The sequence below is a fragment of the Helianthus annuus genome, chromosome 16 (genome assembly GCF_002127325.2).
Source record: "Helianthus annuus cultivar XRQ/B chromosome 16, HanXRQr2.0-SUNRISE, whole genome shotgun sequence".
NCBI lineage: Eukaryota > Viridiplantae > Streptophyta > Magnoliopsida > Asterales > Asteraceae > Helianthus > Helianthus annuus.
In genome coordinates, this window is record NC_035448.2 from 114,269,027 (window position 1) to 114,296,094 (window position 27,068).

A 27,068-nucleotide genomic window follows, 5' to 3' on the forward strand; every position below is an offset into this window, starting at 1 on the left:
ACTAGCCCAACAAAAATCCTTCGTATGACCAGTCTTCCCACATGATTCACAAACTCTTAGCCTGCAACGACCAGAGTGATGTCGTTGGCATGAGTTGCACTTGGGTTGTGCACCCATATATCCCTTTCCTTTCTTCCTACCACCAGCTGTATCCTGAGCTGGCGCGTTCTGCTCTCCTTTCTTAACCACCACTCCGGTGCCCTGCTTGAAGTTCGAAAACTTTCGTTTGTTACCACCTGACGACTCCACATGAGTCTCTTTCTTCTTGGGCTCAGCTTCATCAAACTTGTTCAAACGAATTGCCTCCTCGGTGAGAGCCACACTCAAATCAATGGCTTCAGTGATAGTTGCCGGTTTGGAGGAGGTCACCATGCTGATGATTTGAGGAGCTAATCCCCAAATGAAGCGTTCAATTCTCTTGAACTCAGGTGTGACCATGTAGGGTACCACATGCGACAAGTCGTGGAACCTCTGAATATACTCTGCTATCTTAGGACCTTCCATTTTCAAATGCCAGAACTCGGTCTCCAATCTCTGAATTTCAGCGCGGGAACAGTACTTCTTGCGCATGAGTTCCTTCAGTTCAGCCCAAGTCAGCGCGTAAGCAGCAGCTTCGCCAAGTGTCTGTACTTGTAGATTCCACCATGATAGGGCTCCATCCAAAAATAGCCCTGAGATATAAGTAACTTGTTGATCCAGCGCGCATTTGCTCATGCAAAGTACGGATTCGGTTTTCTCAGCCCAGCGGACGAAGGAGACAGCACCGCCTGTGCCATCGAAGTTCATGGGCTTGCAGTCTAAGAACTGCTTGTAGGTGCACCCTGCACATACATTATAACATATGATTGGCATTAGCATTTCTGCTAAGGAAATCCATTTAGGTCATGGTATGTCTTAATGACTTAGGGTTACCATGAGGTGAATTGTTGTTGTTGCCCGTGTTGCCAGAGTTGCTTCCACTCATTCCTCCTTGAGAGGCAGCATATTGAGCAATAGCTGCAGCAATGACTTGCTGTAGTTCATCCTGAGTAGTGGGCATTTGCTGTGGTTGACGTCTTGGCGGCATCTTCTAAAGATGTGTTTACGTCGGTCAAGCCGTAATAACGCGTACGTATATAGTAATAGTAATAGCACATAACATCTCATGTTATCGATACTTCACAAATACTAATCACACAACATCCCATGTCACAAATATTATACACACAACATCCCATGTCATAATAATGTAATTAAGCAATCAAGCGAATCAAATATGATGAGAACACTGCGATTGCCATATATATCGAGACCACAACGTAAGTGTATCAGTACATCACTGTGTCATACAATCATCAATCAACTAGGGGCTACATCACCCCTGTCCAAAAGCTATATCAAATCAGTGTCAAATACATCAAATACGTCAAGTATGTGTCAAAAGTCAGTATCATCATGTAGTCTCCAAAATGCTATGCAACCAAAAGCAATCGCGGTCCTCTCACCAACGTCTACACAAGCAGTACTGATGAGCTCTATACAGATGGCGGCGGAGGAGGGGGAAAGTAAGTGTAAAGCAAGCGACATAACTGGAGCCAGTCCTCCTCCATAGCTTGCTGAGTACGGATGACAGAAGCAACCTGCTGCTCTAGTGTAAAGAGACGAGCAGCATAATCTGGGGGTAATGATCGACATGGCTGAAGAGGAGAGTGTATCTGACCATGGCATGAACATGGTGGCAGCTGAGCTCTCTCAAGCTCCTGGAGACGCTGCGTGTGTGACTCGTGCGGATGAACGAAGGACATCAAAACGTCCTCTATAGTGTGTCCCACATGAAACGGATGGTATGGATCAGTAGGTGGCATGACTGGTGGTGTCGACCAAAGCAAAGGCTCACTGGTGGGGTCAAATGGTGCCACATGAGACGGTGAAGTAGAGTGTGGAACAGATGACATCTGAGGCATGAAGGGAATAGACATCGGTACGTGCCCAAAAGGATGGGTTGAAGAGCCCTCTCCAGGCCTCGCTGGAGGTACAAACTGAGGAACCTGAAAAGTGAAATCAACAGGTCGTGTAACAGGGATCTGAGGGGGCAAAGGTGGAACGTCCTCATCAGCAGGTATCCAACCGTGCTGTGCATGCTCATCCGGTGGATCCATGTGGTCTGCAAACAGTGCGTGCTCAGGCTCGAGTGGAACGGGATCAAATGGGGGAGCAACGACAGGGTGAACCGGTGCAACGTGATCAACAGGATGGTCAACTGGCATATCAACAACAAAAGGTGGAGGAACAACAGGATCGACAGCAACAACATGATCACCCTCCAGATGATCATCAACGGGCGGGTCAGCTAGAACGGGCTCAACTGGGATGCCAGCATGTACGGGGTCATGCTCGGGTATAGGATCTAGAGCAGCTGCCTGCTCAGGAGCCAAGGCAGGCTCAGGGTCATCAAAAGCCATCTCGAAATCAAAATCGGGATCAATAGGATCAACTGGATCGGCGGGATCCTCCATGGGCTGGTCCATCGGGATAAACTCAATATCATGATCCGGGTCGAATCCCGGAGGAAAAATGGGATCAGAATCCTCTATGTCGTCATGCTCGAATGCAAAGCTCGGAATAGGTGCAGCAGAGGATGCCTGGTCAGGATCCGAATCGTGTGCAAAATGCTGTGCGCTCACCTCGTGAGAAGGTGCGGAAGCCACAGACTCAAAGGAGTCTGGGACCGGTGAATGTGCGGGTGAGTCCTCGGCAGGGGCATCTGCGATCATCAGAAGATCGTCAGCGGGAAGTAGGGCTGCGTCCGGGATCTCATCCTCGATAGGCTCATCCTCAAACAGATCGATATCGCCGTCAGCCTCGGCGTCAAGTAGTAAGTCATATGCGGGATAAACGGCTAAAGGTATAGGAGCCGGAATCACTACTAAGGGTAAGTACTCAGCAGGGGGGCCATCCGCAGGCTCATCAGCACCCTCGGGTAGTGCGAAGGGCTGGAAATCGTCGTCGTCCGTGCTGGTGGAATCAGATGTATGCACCTCATGCTCCGAAGATGGGAGGTCATCAGATACGATAGGTAGGGGTCCGGTGGTGTCCGAGTCACATACGCACAAACATGTCGCATGGCACAGGTGACTCATGATGTCTGTAACATAAGCACAAATATGCACAAATAATCAGTCATACAATCAGGTAATCACATAAGTCACCAAGTAAAAATCACATAATTCTCCTAGTCCCACTAGCCTCCCAGCCTCCCAGACTGTTCTTCCTAGTCCCACTAGCCAATTCTTCCAGCCTCCCAGACTGACTCCCTAGTCCCACTAGCCAATTCTCCCAGCCTCCCAGACTGACTCCCTAGTCCCACTAGCCAAATCTCCCAGCCTCCCAGACTGACTCCCTAGTCCCACTAGCCAAATCTCCCAGCCTCCCAGACTGACTCCCTAGTCCCACTAGACAACTACCTCGATCCATTGGATCGAGCCTCGGCCTCCCAGACTGAGCCTCAGCCTCCCAGACTGAGCCTAAAAATAATAAATAAAATGCGCTCAACATTTGTTTATAAAAAGGTTTTGGATCTGGACTTAGGTGGTATGCAGTAAAAATGTTTTCGTGAGAGCCCTAGTGATCATAGTCTAGACTCGAGAAGGAATCCTAGTTCGCTATGATCCGAGCTCTGATACCAAGCTGTCACACCCTGGCTTTGCGGAAGCGTGGTTAATTTGGTGTGACTTCTTAATACCATAGCTTAATCATAACAAAGCTATATGAATTAAAAATATGCAAGATCATCCATTAAAATAAAACTACCATAACATTGTCTTAACGGGATAACACCCTAACAACCATAAACTTGTTCACCAAACATTACAAATTCAATCTTAACATAAACATGATTCAAGGACTGTGACTTGTCCAGGAAAAAGTCACATTCCCCGAACCCTGGATGACCTCGGTGACTAATGCAGCGGGAAAAACATGCCATACCATGCCAGATCTTTAATTCCCTGAAATACATGTAAGTTGAAAAATCAACAATAATGTTGAGCGAGTTCATGTGTAAGTGAGTAAATAAACCTTTGTCTTTATCAAAACCCTGGTATGTAGCAAATAAGGAAAAAGAGATCACCAATGGTTTGCAAGGCCATTGATATGTGTGAAGTGCAAGTAGGAAGACTCAAACCTAGCGGATTTATGCGTCGGGCACTAAGTCACCCCGAGGTCCGTTATGCTGGACCTGGGGCTGGGCTCGCTACACCCAGATAGATCTACCGCTCCTGTCCCTCGGTCCTACCATGAGGATTAATGGCCTCAAGTTTCCGCCTACCCACTCACATAATCTAAGAAGTAACCCTCCTTACGCTAACCATACCATGTATAAAGTAATCATAAACATTGTAACATGTATTTCACCCCCGCAGTTTAGAAAACTGAAAACAGTTAAGAGAAAAGGGGGACATGAACTCACAGTCAGTGCGTCTCTACCAAGTACTCCGGATATCTGCTGTGCGACGACCTACATGTACTAATTCTATTAGACGGATGGCCGTGCCTTAGCTTTATAGTTTAGGTTTTTGGGAAATAGTTAGACAACTATTTCGGGTTTATATTTTGCATGTACTTGGTAGTTAATCTCCTTCCCAAGGATGGGGGATTTAATACATGTGCGTTTGGATTATACCATTAAGTCCCACTTAATATATTTTTACTTCTAATTCCAAAATATAAATATTTTTCTCAAAAATATTATATTTTCACTTCACATAGTACTTCCAAAAATAATACGTTGACAAAATACGCGTTCATGAATATTTCCGTATAATGCGTAAGTTACGTTTTAACGATTAAGTGGTAATAATAATTACCGGTGTAACTTATATGTTTGTCGTGTAAGCGTTTGTATTATTTTGGAGCTGTTATCGTTCGAAATATTATTTTTACTCTAAAAATAATATTTATGTATTTTCACAAAATAATCATAAACAGTGTGGTGAAAAATATATTTACTAAGTATATATTTATCACGTTTAGTTTTGTGAAAATCCCACCTCCGAATATTTGTAAATAAAGTCGTGGCGAACTATATTTGGAAATCATATCAAAAATAGTTCTAACACTTGTAAATAATTCTAAGTGTTAGATTTTAGAAAAATTTCGCCAGAGTTTCCCCTGTAACTGGAGGTGGCCACGCTTTCAAGCGTATCATTTTCTTTTACAAAATCATTTCAACACTTCTTTAAATCAACCAATCAATTTCCGACACATCAAACTAGTCGACAAGTATGTAAATCGTATAATCACATGAACTTGTAGTTTTTCCGAAAACTATAGTGTAGATCCCGTTATATTTTGTGGATCTATGTGTAAAATAACTAAATCTTGTAAAAACCTCGTTTTTAGAATAAATCTATCTTTACATCTTCCCGTCATCTTTTACAAAAATTGTTATTTTGCCGGATCTTTCATTTCACAAGTGTTTATACACTTGTGGTTTGTAAAAATCATATTTGTTAGTGTGTTATCCGACTTTTATAAAACATGATTTTCTCGACACTTGGTTCTACGAAAATACCACTTATACATACGTAGATCCACTAGTTTTAAATACTATTTTACAAGTAAAAATACTTTTACACAAATTCATGTTTCTCGTGTGGTAGAGTTTCACCTTTTAACCCTTGTACCGATAGAAACAAGCTTATGTCAAGATCTATGATCTCAACAAAGTCGGGTTAAACGATGATCCGAGCTACCACAACGTAGATCGGGCCTAAATAATCACCACTTTCAAATACTACGACTTTTACACAAGTATTAAGCTTTTATCCAACAATATTCATGTTTTAGTAGACTTTAAAGATTCAAAATGCAAGTTTCCGAGTTTTAACCGTTACAAATCTTATTAACCACTTTAGAATGATCCGAGTATGAGTTTTAAGTGTTATACCTCTAGCTCGAGGCTAGGGAAGAATCTAGGCGAAAATGTGGTGGATAAAAGCAAGATAACGAGGTCCTTCCACTTCCGTTAGCTCCAAGACTCCTTATGCGTGACCCGAAAGGCTTGTATGTGCTTGGAATGGAATGATCAAAATCGAAAGTGGGTGGGGTGTGCAAGGGGGGTCTCGGCCGTGAGCTTGAGAGGGCAAGGGAGAGAGAGTTTTGGGTGGTGTTATGGAATGACAAATCTCTTATGCAAATGTTGGTACTTATAGATAAAATTAGTGTGATTAACCCTTGGTTCAAATGTCTTCTAGATTTGAGACAAGATTTTATATAATAATCAAAAGGGTACTTGCCTAGTTACATGGGGACCGAATCGGCCCAAAGGGGAGGGGGGGTTACTAGTTTGATTTCAAGTAAATAGTTAGTGTTTAGTTACGTTAAACCAAGTTAGATTTAGGGTTAACTCGGTTAGTCATATGTTGTGCTTTAACGCGGGTGTTAGGGTAATCAGGGACCCTAACTGGCTCAGAAAAAGACCAATAATATTTTTGTCAATATTTTCATGTTCCGGGTATAGTCCGGTTGTTCGGTTGGATAGTAATCCGTTAAAGTGCTTAAATAAGCTTTTAAGCGTCGTTAATAATATTTTTAGTGACACAATTTATTCTACAAAGTGTCAGGAATATTTTCCTCATGTTTTGGCACTTTATTAGTTAGCCAGAAGCTAGTATGTTATTAAAAGTGCTGTGTTTTATGCTTAGAGTACGTTTTAGGCACATCCAATCATTATATCTTATTCCTAGAGACGCAGTTTTACAACCCTTGTATCCCTACACTCACTATGGGTGTAGTAAAATATTTCTGGCTCATACAGGCCCTTAGAGGCAGTGTCTGCCTGATGCTGGCTTTATCAGCATGTTCAATAGGTTATCCGTTCTAATGCTACTGTGCTTTAGTGCATCATGTTTGTCACTAAGGTTCAACTTGTAAATAATGTAGTGACGGAAATCAAAGTATGATGCAGGAATATACAAGTACTAGAAATCAAGTAGTAGTTCGTCAGCAATTTCAGTTAAGCACAGTAATTAAGCAGCAATTAATAATTAATTAAATCGTACGGATACCAGGTTTAGTGAGGGTTGTCACACATAGCAAAACGTAATTCATGTACTATATGTGTACTAGATGAACATAGCATGTTCATGTCATAAAAACAATGATAGCATGAAAGTAACAATGTATGCACATGTGTATCAACCCAAAATATTTGAAAGCGGTAAAAGAGGGGACTGTGTACTCACTTGGGATTGCTTATTAGTATTGAAATAAAGACCAAATAAACCTTCAAGGATCACGGAATCAAACGGCACCTAATATAGGTAACTATGTTAATAACCGGATCCTAATTCGGGAAATAGGATATAATGAAGTTCTATAAATCAAATGAGTATTGGAATGCATATGGCATGATTTAGTAGACCTAACATTCTGATTAGAAACTTAACCTAAGCGCTTTTGACCCGTTTCGACCTGTTACGGTAGTTTAAGCTACTTTAACGTGTTGCTTGCGTAAAACTAAGGTCGGATGGTTATCTATGTCCTATGTTAAGTCTTACATGCCCAATTATGTTTAAATATGTTACTAAATCAGTTTAGATGTCAAAAACTTGATCACATTTGCTAAATATGGATTTATGCTCAAAAAGGGCATTTTGGTCATTTTCAATGGGCATAATAACGACTTAACGAATAACTAACCAACCTAAGTGATCATAAGGTATAACCTCAGTAGGTTATTCCCTATGCAACTATGATCACTAAATAAGTTTGGTCCGATCCTAATGATAGACCAAACGGGTCGGGTTCGAAAGTCTAAGCGGTTGTCGAGACCGCTTAACTTACGACCCTAAACAAGCACTAAACTAGTAGTGACGAGTTAAAAATGTTAAAAAATGTTTAACTAAGTTAGAAAACTAATTTGGTATCAAAACAAAGGGTTTTGGTTCCAGAAAATAGTTCCATTGCAAAATACGCGTAAATACGCATTTTGACCGAAACTTTGACTCGTCACTATGCCTAGTCAACGTGGTAATTAGTAGGTATAAGCGCTAAGGATTATAACCCTCGTGATTACAATCACGTTGCAAAGTTGAATTGAACTTTGATTTGACCAATTGATGGTGAAAACCGAAAGTCAAACTGTTGGTCAAATTATTTGACTTTCAGCTCTAAATGGCTGAAAATAAATACTAAGCCATGAAAGAACACTTACAAGGTGTTCAAGGGCTGGAAAAGAGGTACTAGAACTCAGGTAGCTAGCTCCCAAAAAAGGAAATCATCCACTTAGAGTTCAAAGTATGAAATGAGCAATGAATCAACGTGAAATGGAGGGTATTTATAGTTGTGGAGATGAATCAAGATCATTACAAGTGGATATGTGTTCCTCAAGCAATAAATCTGGACCATACAAGTGTTTAGGACAACTAATGTTACTTGGAGAAGTGTTAACTTGCTGCCCAAAACATAAAGAAATTGTTTAAAAGGCCCTGAATTACAAACAGATTGCTGAAAACAACATTCTGTCGCTGGTGGTCTGTCCCGCCCCGCGTAGCATATAGGGCCAGCCTTCGCGGCCCGCGACCTACTATCAGGTCAGCAACATTTTCATAATTGTCACTTTCAGTCCCTGCATGCATACTTAGGCATATTTGACGTATTTAACCTCCGTTAAGCCATTTTCAAGGCTCTACAAGGTCGTCAAAGTATAGGGGACTCAAAATATGCTCGGAAATATCACGTATGTCGGTTTGTTTGGTCATACAGTTGCGTTATGCGGTTAATTATGACGAAACTCGAACAGACGCGAAAACGATCAAAATTAAGCGACAAATGGTATTTTTGCACTCTGGTCACTAAAATAAAATATTTTAGTGACTACAAAATTTGGGGATGTCCGGACGTGGTCAGAACATAAGATATACGCGTAAATGCTAACTTACGCCGTTTTTGACACTTTTAGTCCCTGTTTGATCAAATAAGTTTATTTTCGCATACCGAACCCCTCAAAGCCTATTTCTAAGTTATGTAAAGGATATTTAGGGTATGTTTAACTTATGATCATGTTCTAGAATGTACGTTGCCATACGAAACGGCAGACTTTTGCAGTTTGACGCAAATAGTCCCTGTGAGCGAATAAACTTGTTTTCGCCATACCAAACCCTTTAAAACTTATTTCTAAGTTATGTAAATGTTATTTAAGGTATGTTAATCTCATATTGATGTTCCGGTGTGTTTGTCACGTTAAACTGATTACGCTTACGTATCAGTTTGCGTATAACTTTCCAGAAAGTGTTTAAGGGTTTGAATTTTGAACAAGGATTGATATGTGCAAATATCATAGATAATTACACAATCCAAGGAATAAAACACAAGGTTTTATTGCTTACAAAATTGTTCGGGATTGGTTAGTGAGAACTGTAGGCACAGTTACCACAATAAACAGGAATGAAATAACTGAATTGAAATAAATGAAATACTGAAATAACTGTACTGGAATGAAATAAATAAATTGAATAAATTGAATAAAATAAAAAAAATGGTTCGATTCCGAACACATAACTGAATTAAATAAATAAATGAAAAATGTTAGTCGAACAATGAATAGAAAGTTAGTATGTTAGTAAGGTTAGTCAGTCAGTAAAGTTAGTAAAGTTAGTCGGTTAGTTGGTTAGTAAAACAGAAAAAGAAAAGTTAGTCAAAAGTTAGTCCTATTGGGCATGCCAGGTTAAATATTCACAAGTTAGTAAATAAAAGAAAAAATAAATACAAAAATGTACAAGTATTCATAGTATTCACAGTTTGTACACCGATCAAATAATGACTCGGATTGTTCTGAAAATTCGTCGGGTCCGCGGCAGCGGCGCCAAAAACTTGACGTGGGCGCGACTATACACATTTATTTACAGTATTTACAATCGCGCTCAGCGTAACTTAGTGTTTTAAATTTATAAAAATGGTTTATACCTTAACATCAAAACACACACAACAAAGGACAAGTGTATCCCATCATATATGCAGCAAAGTATTGGTAAGAGTCAGATATCGATCCATGGAACACGGGCGTTATTACGTACTAAATCTTTGTCATTAAATTTCTAGATTAAAGGATAAGTGAATGGGTATTTAACTAAAATTATCTAAAACATAAATATATTATTATCTTGTTTCACAAACATCCTAAACATGTTATCTACATCACATATGTCACAAAAGTACTTAATCGATTTTCCAATTTCAAGACAGTTAGTCATCCGCTAGGAGTTTTCTAATATGATGATTCTTCGGAAAGTTAACGCGATAAACACATGTTAACCACCTAAACTCATTCTTTAGCGAGCTATTGATATTCATTCATGTGAACCTTTAAAGATAGATTAGTCATCCGCTAGGAGTTTTCTAACCTCACTTATCAAAGAAAGCAATACCGATGGTCACAATACAGCCACGAGGATAAGCATTTAAGTAGATTCTATAGCAAAGTATTTCACGTTTACAAGTCTTGAGCACAAATCTACAATGTCAGCAATTTTAGACCAAAACTGCTAAATAAAGATCATAAACCGCGTCAAGAACATGTAATCAACACCATATAATTCGTTAGAACCCTTATGTGCAAAAAAGCATTCTCAATCAAAATCCGATATATCTTAGATAAAACCAATACCCCTCTCGAGTCTCATGGCGTAAACAAGTTTACAAATAAGTGATTAATCAAGAAATAGTTACCATCCCACTAACCACAGATTCATTATCCAAGACAATCAAACATAATCAAGAACTCAACATCAATGAAACATTCATTATATAATCATGAAGATTCAAACATGTAAAAGCACTAAAGTTTCATACAAACAAGATTACAACATAAAGATTATTCAAGAAACAAGTTCACTACTACTATTACATAGTACTACATTAAACATAAACTAACATCAGCTCAATACTTGAATATTGATCAGAATACATGTATAAGAACAAGGAATCGAACCATAAACAAGCAAGGAATTGATGGGTTGGATCAGTTATGCTTCCATTCGGTCTTGATGCTTCAAAGTGGTATGATCAGGACTGCTTTGTAACCCAGAAATCGCCCATAAACATGGAGAAAAACCCAACATTGAAACCAGTAACGAATGCTGCTATTTATAGGGAAAATTCCGATCCGCACAGTCGTGCCGATGGGTCGCACGGTCGTGCGACAGGTCTTGTCGGGTGACGTCATTTTCTCCGATTCGGGGTCAGCCAAGTGGACTAGTGGACAAGTTGTCTGGGTCACCAGATTGGCACGGTCATGTGACTGGTCGCATGGTAGTGCGATGTCATCAGAAGTCTGATCAGAAAACTTGGTATAGCTGGTGCACGGTCATGCGGCGGGTCGCACGGTAGTGCGACCTGGGAAAACATCGGCACCATCAGTCGCACTGGCAGTGCTTCCAAGGTCGGACGACTCGCACGGTAGTGCGGTCAGGTCGCACGGTCGTGTGACACCTGGTAATATCAGATTTTTGTCTGTTTCATCAGAATTTGTCCGTTTTAATCAGAATTGCACGGTCATGCGACACCTGGTGCGGTCAGGTCGCACGGTCGTGCTTCGTTTAAGACCTGAAAATATAAAAAGTACCGGATTTGGTACCTATACGTCGTGGTTTCGGTAAAAAAATGCTTAAAACGGAAGTGTTTTAGGGGATAAAAACATGTATAATTTAATGTATATCTCGTATCCGCCATGTTCTTATGGTATTACACTCGTTTCATTATCTAAATCACTACTAATCACATAAACACATAATCATCAACTTGTATACACGCATTAAAGTACACAAAGAATCCAATCAAGGACTTCAATTTAGTACTTTAAACATCCCACAAGAATCTAACTATGAAGATTGATAGATGCTATAAGGATCCGGTTTGGTCACAGTGAATCATAACATATGCATTAAAGTACACAAAGAATCCAATCAAGGACTTTAATTTACCACTTTAAACATCCCACAAGAATCAATCAATGAAGATAGATAGATGCTATTAGGATTTGGTTTGGTCTCAGTGAATCATAACATACGCATTAAAGTACACAAAGAATCCAATCAAGGACGTCAATTTAGCACTTTGAACATCCCACAAGAATCAATCTATGAAGATAGATAGATGCTATAAGGATTTGGTTTGGTCACATTGAATCATAACATACGCATTAAAGTACACAAAGAATCCAATCAAGCACTTCAATTTAGCACTTTAAACATCTCATAAGAATCAATATATAAAGATAGATAGATGTTATAAGGATTTTGTTCGGTCACATTGAATCATAACATACATATTAAAGTACACAAAGAATCCAATCAATGACTTCAATTTAGCACTTTAAACATCCCACAAGAATCAATCTACGAAGATAGATAGATTCTAAAAGGATTTGGTTGGTGTTCTCAATCGCCGTGTATTACTTAATAGGAATATTACACAAAAAACACTTAGTAAACACATATATGCCATACATTTGAGTAAAATTTATTACACATATGAATCACCCCAAAAAATTTGAAAAACGTAAAAGAGGGGAACTATGTACTCACTTGGGATTGCGTATTGGTCTTGTTCAAATGATTAAACAAAGCTCAAAGGATCAAGAGTTCAAGTGTTGAAGTGGTTCCTAGTGTATCAAATAACTACATGTTAGTGCATCAGGACTTTAATCGGAGGATCGGGTAGAATGAAGTCTTATAAACCAAAAGAATGTTGGAACTCATATGATATGGGTTAATAAATTTAACATTCTGATTTGGAAAGGATCCTAAGTGCTTTTGACCCGTTATGACGCGTTAAGATAGTTTACGCTACTTTAATGGGTCATTTGCATAAATATATGATCGGATGGTCAAATATGTCCTATGATAAGTCTTATGTGCCAAAACATGTTTGATAATGTTGTAACATCAGTTTATATGTCAAAACTTTGGTTACATATGCTTAAAATCGATTTATGAGCAAAAAGAGTGTTTTGGTCATTTTGAAAGAACATAAAAGTGACTTATCATAACACTAACCAAACGACGTGACCATAAGGTATAACCTCAGCAGGTTATTCCCTATACAACTATGGTCACAAAAATGTGTTTGGTCGAACGAAAAGATCGACCAAACGGGTCGGACTCAAAAGTCAAAGTGGTGGTCAAGACCGCTCGACTTACGACCCTAATAAAGGACTAAACTTGAAGTGACGAGTTAGACATGTTAAAACATGTCTAACTAAGTTATAAAACTGATTTGGTATCAAACTTGGAGTTTTGATACCCGAAAATAGTTTCGTCGTAAAATGCACATTATGCGCATTTTTGACCAAAACTTTGACTCGTCACTTCGACTGGTAAACGTGGTAACCAGAAGGTGTAATCGCAAAGGATTATAACCTTCGTGATTATGATCACGTTGCAAAGTTCGATTGAACTTTAACTTGACCAAATATGGTCAGAGCCAAAAGCCAAACAGAAAGCCAAACTGTTTGACTTTTAACTCAAAAATGACTAAATAAATGAAATAGACTAAAGAAGAACACTTACTTGTGGTCTAGGAAGAATTGAAACTCAGTAGGAGGCCTTTAAAGAGAAGCAAACTCCAGATATGAGTAATAGGAGAAGAAGAATGGAAATGAGCAAAGAACAATGTGAATCAAGGTGGCTATTTTAGTGTTTGAGATGTTCTAGGATCATTACAAGTGTCACATGAGATGTAAGGATCCTAGGGTGACTCTAACACATGTCAAAGTAGGAACAAACATGGAAAATTCGAGTTCTTGGCTCCAAGGCAATGAAAACCATCTGTTGTCCAAAATTCTGGTGCTGGGCACTCCTTACGGACCGTAAGGAGTGTGTGCATATGGTCCGTAAAGAAGGAAGTCTGGGGCCAAGTTTGGCCTTTTGGCAGATTTGACCACTGGACTTGTTTTATCGCGTTTCGTCACTTTTAACCCGAAATTTAGGTTATATAAAGGTGTTAAATCATACGTAACTTGGTTTTTGTCCAGAAATGTCGTGGATGTCAGTTTGTTCGGTTGTACGGTTACGCGTTTCGCAAAATTACGTAAAACGCTTTAACGAACACGAAAATGATCGAAATTGCGCAACGATTGACATTTTTGTATATGTGGTCCGTATTCAAAAATACGAGAATTGGCAGACTTTCGCAGTTTGTCGGAAATAGTCCCTGAACTTGTATAAACGTGTTTTTGTCATTCGTAACCCTTCAAGACTTATTTATAAGTTATGTAAAGGGTATTTAGGGTATGTGTAGCTTATGTCCTTGTCCCAGTGTGTATGTTACGTTAAACGGATTACGTTTAAGTATCAGTTAACGAATTGCTTCCAAAAGAAAAAGTTTTTGAAAGCCCAAAATTTTGCACAAATGTTACAACAACAATTCTCTTTACGACTCTTTGAACCCATAATATTATTAGACCGGCTCCCTCGTCAGTCAGATGATGAACTTGATGATTGCATATATTAGAGATGAGGAAGATTATGGTGATAAAATTTGGTGTTGTCTGTATGGAGATATAAATTTATATAAGAAAGTAATTTAAGATTTTTTTTAAATGTACTAGCTATCCCGACTATATGTTTTGAAAATAAAAAATAAATCAAGTGGGTCAAAGGTTGGTAAAGGGGCAACGCCCGTGACTGTCTTCACCGCGAATAGGGGCAATGCCCTCTTCAATGGATGGCGGGTCGGTGTTGGGGCGTGGAGGGGCTCCCACCCCACCCTCTCCACGCGTCACTCCGTGTAGTTTTAGAACGTATAATATCATATTTGGTGTTGAATTGGTGAATTTATTCAAAACCATTTATTTTCCACAGGTCACATTAATTATCGATGGGAAGTTGGTTCTAAAGTATGCCTTGTACATTGAATCATAGTTCTGGTCTTAAGACCGTGGGGTATGGTGGGACGTGGGTTGAGGGTATGGTGCGACACGTGGAGTACGGGGCACCCAAGACCAAAACCCAATTTCAAAGGGGTATGGTGGGGCGTAGCTGGGGTGGCGTGGCCAAGCCACATCATAATGGGGTTCCGCCATGGTTAGTGCTCTTGGCCAATGAGGTTCCGCCATATCATGTGGGTAGGCCCACCCAACGCCCGAGCTGAATCCCACACCAAACGGGCCACGCTGAAACCCAAGCCCATGACTTAAGCATTTGTACCCAACCCACACCCAACCACGCCCAATACCCCCATACTCTAATAACATCACTTTCTAACTATTTGTTGGTTCAAATATATCACCAACTTAAACTCAAAACTAATGACCATACAATTAAATTTCATTTTTTGATGTAAATAATTTTTATTTTGTTTTAAAATTTATGTTCTTATTTTTTTTATTTATCTTTAACATATTAGTTAGACATTAGCATCAACATTAACATGATACAAAATAAGATGTTTATAACTTATTGCTTATCCCATTTATTTCTATAATTTCAGTCTACTTTTAGATAACTAATTCTTGTGTGTGTATTCTTGTGTGGGTGTGTATATACAGATAAAGGTTAAAATAAGAGCTCTTAACATCCGAAGCTTACGAAGGATTAATAAAGGTTGCGTAATTATATTTAGCTTGATGCGTAATCATGATGCTTTTATGCATAATTATGTACACTTCGCACATTGATTTCCCTTTGTACGTTAACTAGCCAACAGTTTTCTAGTATATAAAAAAAGTTAATTCTCATACCATTATTAGAGGACCCGGGGTGGGTCAGTTATCTTCCGTGATGAACTTTATAACGGAGTTATACACCGCCGCCGGTTTAACACATCACGCGTGATAAACAAAACGCGTTAAACGTATAACGCGTTGAACTTGATCAAATGAATGTGTATTACTTGTACATTGGGTATTAATACTTGTACATTGGAATCCCATCACTAGTGATACCACCCCCCCTACATTTCTATCACTAGTGATAGAATATTGGTTGTGCACATGGCATGACTTGATTGGATAGTGGGAGTGATAGATTCTATCACTAGTGAACCACCCCTAGTCCCCTTACAACTTCATGTTGTATTCCTATTGCTATTATTATTAATTTTATTATCATTTTTTACATGTTTAGAAAATCTGGTTTATTACAAAAAACGTTTTAGGGAGATAGATGGTTAGGGGACTAGGGGTGGAATCACTAGTGATGGATTCCATCACTCCCACTATCCAATCAACTAATGCCATGTCATCAATCCAATTTCCATCACTAGTGATAGAAATGTAGGAGGGGTGGAATCACTAGTGATGGGGATTCCAATATACAAGTATTAATGCACAATGTACAAGTCATACCCTATAAAATTCAAAAGTTTAACGCGTAATGGTGGTAACGCGTTAGATATATAACGCGTAATGGTGGTAGCGGCGGCGGTGTGCTTTACGGCCATCACGCGTTCTTTTCTCCCATAACGGGACCGCCCCGTCCTGCCTTATGACAAAATCAAGAACCAAGTTTGTAACTTGCATTTACCGCAGGAACGTGTCATTAACTCTCTATAATCAAGGGCGTAGCTTTGTGGGGGCGGCCGACCCCCCAACTTTTCGCTCACTAGTACGAGAGTATATAGTTTTCGTATAGAAATTTTTGGGTATATACGTTTTTGACCCCCCCCCCCCCTCGGTTTTATAGAAATTTTTGGTATATATGGTTCCAACCCCCCGGTCGGAAATCTCAAGCTTTGTAATATTTTCTTTAATATAGTTAATGGCAAGGTCCATATTGGCTAGAAGAACTACGGAGCTATGCACGCAAGAGAACAACTGATGAAACCTGTTAATGTGTCCCAAACTAAAAACTTGCAGACATTCTTAATAGGTGCCTTCTTAATATTCATCTTCTATATGGATTTGGGTGTTTGTAACCCTTCCACATGTAGAACTTTAGGGTGTAATTGAAAATTACTTAAATGTTAAGGGTTATATTGATGAAGTGATAGGTCGTTAGGGGGTCAATGTGTAATTATCTATTCTATAAGTAACATGTATTTTCGCTTAGTAAAGCAAGTCTTGAGTTTTACAAATCTCAACTGTTTGATTCTGTGGTTCATAAATCATACACTTGAATCTTTTACTTCTTACATATCTCAAACTGTTTGTTTCTGTCGTTCATAAATCATACACTTGAATCTTTTACTTCCTTAAAATGAGAAGTATACCATTTCGTAACCTCCTAATTATAAGATCTTTCATGTCCCTCTACGTTGCGTTACTGTTATTCTTCTCTTGTTACAATCTTCTTTGTGTTCCTTCACTTGCAACTGCTACACCGGCAACTGTAGCATCTGTTACACCGGCAGCTGTAGCATCTGCTCTTCTGAAATGGAAAGCCAGCCTTGATAAACAAAGCCAATCAGTTGTCTCATCATGGGTTGGAAGCAACCCATGCCATAACAATTGGACCGGTATCATTTGCAGTAACGGCACGGCAGCTGCAGTAACAGGCATCCGTGTGCTAAGTGTAAACTTAACAGGTACACTTGATGATCTTGACACATGGCCACTACGAAATCTTGATACTTTTGATCTTGCATATAACATGCTCTATGGCTCCATTCCTTCCAGCATTGGGAACATGTCTAATCTTAGATATTTATCTCTGGGCAACAATAAATTCTCAGGGCAAATTCCATCAGAGATAGGAAGGTTAAAATCTTTGGGTGTACTTTTATTGAACACTAACAATCTTACTGGTCATATCCCATATAGCATAGGTAACCTCATAAACTTAGTTTCTCTTCAGCTGAATGATAACCATCTTAATGGTCACATCCCCAATAGCATAGGTAACCTCACAGACTTAGAAGACCTTGTTTTGAATAAAAATAATCTTACGGGACATATTCCAAATAACATAGGTAACTACGTACACTTAAGTACCCTTAGTTTGCACAGCAACAGTCTTACTGGTCATATCCCATACAGCATAGGTAACCTCACAAGCTTAACTGGCATTTATCTGTTCAGTAACCGTCTTAGCGGTCGTATCCCAAGTAGCATATGTAACCTCAAAATATTAGTTGTCCTTGACTTACATGATGTTGAACTTGAGGGACCCATCCCTCAAGAAATCGGGACACTGAGCTTGGTCCAAAACATTGACTTCTCTTCTAATCATCTTACTGGAGCCATTCCTTCTTCAATAGGAAACTTGACCTATCTCTATTTCCTTTATCTGTATAGTAATGAACTTTCTGGGTCCATTCCATCTGAACTTGCTGCTGCTCGGGATCTCATAGATCTTGAGATTGGTAGGAACCATATCAGTGGTACCATTCCAGTTACCTTCCAAAACTTCAGTAGGCTAGGAAGGATGTACCTTAGTGATAACAACATATCTGGGCCAATTCCAAATTATTTTTCCAATTACACTCAGCTTACAGAGTTGCACTTAGCTGATAACAAATTCAGTGGCTTCATACCACCTGAGTTGGGAAAGAGAACAGCTCCTGTTGTATTGAGTTTGTTCATGAATAATCTTGTAGGTTCCATTCCTCGAGATATGAATCTAACTAAGATGGAAAAGTTCATGATATCTGACAACATGCTCTCTGGTCCTTTACCAAACAACATTTGTGACTCTGGTATTCTTACACATTTCATTGTCGGTCAAAATTTCTTCTCTGGCCATGTGCCAAAGAGCTTGAAAAACTGCAGCAGCTTAGTCAGAGTGCGGCTTGAAAATAACCAATTGACCGGAAACATCTCTGAGGATTTTGGGATATATCCGGAGTTGGATTATATGGATTTAAGTTACAATAAGTTCTATGGTGAGGTGTCTAGCAACTGGGGGTCCTGTCCTAATTTAACTAGCTTAAAGATATCCAACAACAATTTGTCTGGAATAATATCTTCCAGGCTAGGAGGAGCAACAAAATTAGTCCAGCTTAATCTTTCATCAAATCACTTGGTTGGTGAAATCCCAATGAGTTTTGAAAGATTAAGCTCAATGGTGAACTTGTACTTGGATGACAATAAGCTGTCAGGTACTTTTCCTTCGGAGTTGGGTAATCTGTACAACATAGAAGAACTGAACTTAGCACAAAATTTTCTTACCGGGCCAATCAGTGAAAAATTAGGAGAATGCTTAAAGTTAAGGCTGTTGAACTTAAGCAGTAATAAACTTGAGGGAGTTATTCCTGTTCGCATTTCCAAGTTGGAAAAGTTAGAATCCCTTGACCTCTCTCACAATAATTTGACTGGAAATATACCACCACAGCTTGGGGGTTTGACAGTTGTACAATTGTTGAACCTCTCTCACAATAACCTCACAGGCTCTATTCCTTCAAGTTTCACTGCAATGTTAAGTTTAACCACAGTCGATGTATCTTTCAATCAGTTAGAGGGCCCACTTCCAAAGATGCGAGCATTTGATGATGCTCCAATGGAGGCACTTGGACATAACAAAGGGTTGTGTGGAAATAACACAGGATTAGCCTGTCCTGTCCAGCAAGGAAACCGAAGTGATAAAAAGAAGGCTTCGGTTGTGATTCTGATCATACTTCCTACACTGGGATTTATGTTGCTTGTGGTTTTTATTGTTTTCATATATTGCTACCTCCATAAAAGAAACCTAAATGTAACCTTTAGGCCACAGGAAACAGAAGCAAGACCTTTTACCATTTGGAGCTATGATGGGAAAATGGTGTATGAGAGAATTATTGAAGCCTTGGAGGACTTTGACTCGAAGCATGTTGTTGGAGTTGGTGGATATGGAACTGTTTACAAAGCAGAATTGTCATCTGAAGTTTTTGCGGTGAAAAATATTCACGCACAAGAAGATGGTGAGGTGCAAAATCTCAAGAGTTTTGAAAATGAAATCCGAGCTTTGACGGAAATACGTCACCAGAACATAGTCAAACTCTACGGATTCTGTTCACATTCACGTCACTCATTTTTGGTGTATGAGTTCTTGTCCGGAGGGAGCTTAAGGGACGTACTGAATCACATGGAACAAGCTGTTGAATTTGACTGGATGAAAAGGGTGAATACTGTTAAAAGTATTGCAAAGGCCTTATCATATATGCACCATGATTGTTCACAACCAATCATCCATAGGGACTTATCAAGCAACAATATTTTATTCGATTCCGATTGGGTTGCCCATGTGTCTGATTTTGGCACTGCCAGGCTATTAAAACCAGACTCGTCAAACTGGACTTCTTTTGCCGGGACGCTTGGTTACATTGCTCCAGGTATATATAAATCAATCTTTCAACTAATTGTATTCAGATGATGTTGATTTGAGTTTTTGTTCTGCAGAACTTGCATACACGATGGAAGTGAATGAGAAGTGTGATGTTTACAGCTTTGGGGTACTAACACTAGAAGTTATAATTGGTCAGCATCCCAGAGATCTCCTCACACTGTTACAAGACACGAAAGGCATATCTCATACTGATCTTCTGGACCAACGCCTTCCTCCGCCTGTGCAAGAAGTTGCTCAGCAAGTGGAAAAACTTGTTGAGGTTGCAATCTCGTGCGTGCAGAAGAGCCCTCAGTATAGGCCATCAATGAAGGATATTACTCTGGACCTCTCAGTAGAGACGTGTGCAGCCAAAAGGAACAAGATCTCTACCTGAACCTTGGAGAGGAATCTTTGCTTCAAATCTTTATTACTACCTACTTAATGTTATATAGTATGTTTGTTTTCACGTTATAAATTACCTTACATAATTTGTTGTTGTTCTCTATTCTATGTATTTTTTATTAGTATATGGACTTTGTGTGCGTACGTACATTCAGTTGTTGAGAAATCGAATCATATCAACATTCATAGGACAATACATTTAAGAAGAGTACAACAAACCTCTTAAAAACATAGACAAATGAATAAATATTCGATTACATCGAATTTCCTATAATCGGAAACACTCGGACAAGATATATAATAAAGTTCAAGAATAGTAAGTAAAGCCGTCCAGTAATTTTCCCGCTGAAGAAAAAACAGTCACCAAATCTCTAACTTGACACAATTACAGTCAAAGCACTTAATTGAAATGACTTGATAACATAATTCTCAGTCATTTTAGCATCTATAAAAAAAAATTATTTTAGCTGTTCAAATGTTTTAATACTTAAGCTTTTTAGTCAGAATAGGTTCATAAATGTAAGACCCTAATACGTATTTGACTAAATGTCGCAGCGGAAGTTTAAGCCATAAAATTTCTTTCCTTATAAATACCTTGACTTACTTAAAATTTCATTTTTAACATAACTCTTTCGCAGAAAGTCATCAATCGACTCATTTACAATTAAAAATATAACATGAGTTTACTACATTACATACACCAACATTCCGTACAATCTCACTAGTGACTCGATCCTCGATCTCTATTCCCTGATGATCCACATGACTCGTACTACCTGCGCTCACCACATTAAATTCATAACATTAGTACACATTATAAACATACAAGATTTATTCACGTTTACTTTTCGATCCGTTAACTCTTTACATCCCAGCTTTCCATCTGATCATACAATCCGTGGTGAGACTTTCTCGCTGTACCTGCGTTACACTTCATTCACCAGGCACGCTAATATTATCGTTAGTACTCAATTTCATTGGATACTTGCGTACCTACCTTCATACATACTTATACATATTTATATGTTCACACATAACCATTTACGTACATACGTACATACCCACATATATACTCATCTACATCATTACATACATATCTACATACACCCATACTTACATCATTACGTACACCCATAGCATTATACATATATATACACATACATCCCTACTTGCAACATACCTAACTCATACATGCCTACTCACATACATACCTTCGTATATCCGCGTATACTTGCTCACATACTTATAAACATACATACGTACATACCCACATCTATATCATTACATACATATCTACATACATATCTACACACATGCATACATTCGTACATACTCACTTGCGTACATATACACACTACCTACATACACACCTACATACATACTTTCAAACATACATTCATATCTTCACGTATGCCTACATACGTGCATACGCTCATATATATACCTACTTGCATACATCCAAACGTACCTTCATTCATACATACAACCTATATTCATACATATATACATGCATACCTCTATACGTGTCTACACTTCCTAAAACAAGGAATAAATTAGTCATTCTTAGCTTATACGCGTTTAAAAACGGTCCAGACGGGTTCGCAATGCATCAACGGTTAAAATAAAAGATTTTCGCGAAACTGACACCCGCTCGCGTAGCGCTACGGCCTGGGGCCTTCCCCGTCGCGCTACGCCACGGCCTAGTTTTGACAGAATGTTGCAGCTGGTGCTGTATAATTCTCAGCATGACTCGATTTCACGGAAACGAGCATAACTTTCTCGTTTTTGATCCGTTTTACCCGATTCTTTTTCCTACGCGACCGTAATTTAATTCTCCATCACATGGAGTGAAAATCCAATATTTGGACTACCTAACTTCATGACTTTTAAGCCTTCGGCTTATTACCCTTTTACCAAATTTTGACCCGTTCATGCATATATCAACATAACTTGTTTCTAATTGTCCGTAAAACCTTTCCCTGCATTTTAGACTAAGAATCCTTGCCCCGGGTCCTTAATCTTTACGAATTTCATTACCGCTACCTTACTTATGCATAATTATTCGACCCATTCATGTTTTAATCAAACAACATATTCGTTTTAGCCCAAAACTTACATGAACGTTGTAGCCATAATACTTTTACATTATCCGTACTTCCGTTTACCCATTAGCGCACTTATGCGCAATTCTACCCGTTACCCGGTTATCATACCGTAGCCATTCCTTACTCTTCGTTCCGTTATAACATTAAGACCTCATTTATGACCCGTTACATCTACTTAGTGGAAATCATCAGTTTCATACAACCCATTCTTATTTGTTCTCAATTATCATACTTAATTAACTAGCACATAACTCTACGTAAACAACTAAGAAGTGATTGCGGAAATCACTTACCATATGCATCCGTGTTTGTATCATTTTCCTTGCCTCAACTTGACCCGTTAGCCTTCCATGCTTGGTCCATGCTAGTGTGGTTCCTATTCTTTCATGCCGTCATGCCATAATAATGTTAGCATTCATGCTCATTCATTTTTCAACTCTTATCTATATTGACTTACACTAACAAGCATACGACATGATTTGTCATCCACATTGTTCAATATCTTCGAAATCCAAATTCGTTATCACACATAACACATAATTGGTCTAACACATATTCCATGATCTCTCGGTTCTTATATTTGTGTCAAAATGCCTATCTATGCTATAAATTCTCGGTTGACTTTCAGAAAGTCAACCTTCTAGCATACAACTTCTAACTTTCGAATACGCATTCATATTGATATAGTAGACCATATTAATGACGTGATATTCATTTCATACGTAATGTTGTATGACACATACCACTACATGATCACCTAGTCACATACACAACATACAAGCTCCAAATGCATAAACTTGACTCACGCATACATTCAACCCGAATTCTTATACGAGTTCCATCTAGAGCACATTCTTCAAGTTAGTAAACTACTAATCATATCGTTATCATATTCCATTCATATATGTCAAGCCATTTCCTACAATCTCACATCCTAACTTCACTTAGGCATTTCATCATATACTTGGAGTGCATACTACCTCCTATGCACATAGTACAAGTATTTTATGCATAATATTACAAGTTCATGTCAAGATCTTCTAGTTCCACTAGAATCATATAATTCACATAATATACCCAACTTAACTAACAATTACTCATTACATACAACATCATACATAAATTTTACACAACAATTAAACATGTATGATTATCCATATCATCATCTTCACTACTACAAGTGGGTTTCATCCAAAATCATCAAATTACTTAGAATCTTGGATAGTTCATGTTCTATATGGTGGTTCTAACACATGTACATGATCAATTTCATACAAATTCATGAATTGTTCATAACCCACTTCATAGCAAGATCATCAAATCATAAATTACAACTTACCACATGTTTAATAGGGCTAGATCATCAAGAAAACGAGTTCATGCATTAGTTTAGGCTGAAATCCTTCTTCAATTTGATGGTTTCTTGAGGGCTAGGGTTTACACCCCTCACTCCCTTCTCCTGATCGATCTCACGCACACACACACCTTGTGTATGTGAGATTTTTGTTTTAATTAAATTCAGTTTCAAATTTGGCAATCCTAGTCTCTCAAGTTTATCACACCATCATAGTTGCCACAAGTTTCATTCCTTTACTTATTTTGTTAGGCTTTTAACTAAGTTTAATAACCTAGTTATTGTATTTCATTTAATTAACATGGCAACGTACCTACGTATTAATAATACGAGTTTTGGGGTGTTACAATAAAAGCTCCTAAAATTCAGTCATTAGGACTTTTGATGAATTTATTATGAAAAGGCAATTGACAAGCAATGTACAAGAAACAATTAGCCAAAAAAGTCTAGCATAATTTATTCACTTGTGATGATTAGTTTTAGCGTCATCTAAATTCTTGGTTTATTATTATGTTTGGTTAGTCATGGCATTAGATCCTTTTTAACAAAGCTATTGCACTCACCCCTTATGTCGAATTGTGTGAAATTTCATTGAGACATTTCGTCAAACACATGAAGTGTGTGACAAATCAATCAAATAGATAAACGAATGCTGGATAAAGTTGAACCCAAAGAACTGGGATTTTGAAGGGCCCTTCACGTTCATAAATCATAAATCAATTTCTCTGTTACTCATAAGGTTCTTGGTTAGTCATCTTCCATGTGCGACACTGCACCTTATCGACTTCAGTTCTTTTCCAGATTCCTCGATAATCTATTACAGATTGCCATTTCCAGATATTAAACTTCTATTTTTGGTTAATACGTAATGTTGCATTGTTGATTTCTAGATTGCTGATTAAGTTATTTGTTTATGATTTATGGATATCTGAATTCTGCTAAACAATGCAAACTACTTTTTTGGAAACATTTTTGAAGACAATGGGACTCCTTCGGTAATGTACCCAGTGGCGGATCCAGGAATTTTTTCCAAGGGGTTCACTTTTTTAAGTGTCCGAACATAAAAAAAATGGAGCGGTTCGACGATTCGGGTCGGGTAAAGTTCATAACATAATAAAAATACAATACAAGAATGAAAAAAAAAATCATCATTGATAAATTTAAGAACACGAAACATAAATATCGAACCTCTCGGAAGGAGTCCATGGAAGATTATCCATATCTATTTTCAGCGGTTTACTACTTGAAGATGATGATTCAACATTTGATGGTTGTCTTTGAAAAAAACATGGAATTCCTACCTAAATATCAAAGAAGCATCATTTTATTGAAACTCCAAGGCTCAAAAAAGCAAATAAGGAAAACAATATTAATTCACAGAACCATCCTTATACAAAGGAAAACAATATTAATTCACATAATTAAATTAATTTGAATTTTGTGAAAATGTGTCTATCATTAATTTCTAGCTACATACAGTCGACTAGATGGGTTTCATTTGAAAACTTGTAGTTTTAGGGAAGCTTATCAAAATGGGTTTGGCAAATTAATTAGTTGTTGTTCGTTCAAATACACAACTAAATAGATCTAAACAAGTCCTAAATTAGAAGTCCTAATTAGCTATTGTTCGTTCAAATACACAAAACCTCAAATAGAAGCATACTTGATTGTATAAAATGGAATAAATATGAGATTGAGAGTGGCTAAATTGATGAATATCTAGATTGAAATGGAGAAATTTACCTGCAGAGATGAAGGTGGATGACTGATCTTCAATGAAGGAACAATGGTGGATGAGTGGCTAGAGAGTGGAGATGATGTTGTGTTTTTCGTTTGAGAGTAAAAAGGAAAGGGGCGCAAATAAGGAACTAAACCCTAATCCCTGATTTGTTTTTCACTTTAAAAAAAAGAAAAAAAAGGCAAAAAACGGGTTTAAACAAGATTCAAACTTGCGACGTCATGTTACTCAGTGTGAACATTAACCAGTGAACAAGTTTATACATTTGTTTATAAGGTTCCTCTTCAAAATATTAAGGGGTTCCTTCAGAATATTCTATATACGTTAACACTATAAATTATGAATCGAACACGTTCCCGGGAACCCCTTAGCTAAGTCTAAATCCGCCCCTGAATGTACCCATAGACAAAGAAGCCGATTGGGATCAAATGGATGGTTACGTATCTGCAAGCATTAACACAACTCTCGACCCTTCAATTGCCATGAACGCAATGTGTAATTACCTCAGAAGTTGCTGGTGGATCGTTGTTCATTTCTGCCATGAACGCATGCTTCAGTTGTTCCTCTAACGGTGGATATTCAATCACTTGAGCCAGCATTGGATTCATCTCAGTGATCTCTAGTTCTTTCATTTTAGCACTCCAATCATATCTTCCACCTCCTTGAGCACCAAAGCCCTTTGTGCCCAGCAGCTAATGACTCAGTTGCAGCAGTCGGAACATTTGTTGTTGCATTAAGTGGTTGACCCCTTTCAACCTTCTGCTTCTTGCAGTCCCGCACAAGGTATCCTTTCTCGTGGCAGTTGTAACATAGAAGGTTTGATTTATCAAATCAAACTGATTGATTTGAGTACTAGTCTTCTTCGTGAAATTTTTAGCTCTGGAAATTTCCATAGCCATTTGCCAAGCTATGTCCATCTCTTCCACATCATCTGGATGTATCTGCTCGAGCTCTTGATTGATAAAGTTTTTGGTGTAAGAGTACCTGCCATGAGAGTGTGACAACCGACAAATTTTCACATTAATCCATACACTTAACAAATCATGTTTTATTCCATAAACGTGCGTTAGACTTAATTTTAATTAATTAGGTCGTCATATGTCCAGCAAAATCGTATTTTTTTACGTGATATGCATTGGTGATTATTAGAAATTACTAGTTCACACACGAGTTAGACAAACACGAACGTAGGTGATTTAACAATCAAAATTTTAGGGAGTCTTTTCGCAAGTTACTTTTATGCATAATATAGA

The 27,068-nt window shown here is 38.4% G+C and overlaps 1 protein-coding gene and 1 long non-coding RNA gene across 3 annotated transcripts; one reads left to right on the forward strand and one right to left on the reverse strand.

Annotated features, from left to right (window-relative positions):
- The first annotated feature begins 17,025 nt into the window (after nt 1-17,025).
- LOC110917433 (probable leucine-rich repeat receptor-like protein kinase At1g35710) lies at nt 17,026-20,807 on the forward strand. Its single transcript, XM_022161989.2, has 2 exons — nt 17,026-20,223; nt 20,291-20,807. Exons 1-2 carry the CDS (start codon nt 17,175-17,177, stop codon nt 20,608-20,610), a joined length of 3,369 nt encoding a protein of 1,122 aa, XP_022017681.1. The 5' UTR covers nt 17,026-17,174; the 3' UTR covers nt 20,611-20,807.
- A 372-nt stretch (nt 20,808-21,179) lies between these two features.
- On the reverse strand, nt 21,180-25,984 carry LOC110916531. 2 transcript variants are annotated; one of them, XR_004884129.1, is made up of 3 exons: nt 25,821-25,981; nt 25,266-25,378; nt 21,180-24,891 (listed from the first exon to the last, which is right to left on the reverse strand). It is a non-coding gene; the product is annotated as an uncharacterized LOC110916531 (long non-coding RNA). The 2 variants fall into 2 exon arrangements; XR_004884128.1 differs by having other exon boundaries at nt 21,180-25,378; nt 25,821-25,984.
- Nucleotides 25,985-27,068: the final 1,084 nt, after the last annotated feature.

What these genes read in the sequence shown, in the direction of transcription:
- LOC110917433 (XM_022161989.2), top strand. Translation starts at nt 17,175, where the DNA reads ATGAGAAGTATACCATTTCGTAACCTCCTAATTATAAGATCTTTCATG. An exon ending in GCTTGGTTACATTGCTCCAG is followed by an intron (nt 20,224 to 20,290) that starts GTATATATAAAT and finishes TTTGTTCTGCAG; the next exon opens with AACTTGCATACACGATGGAA.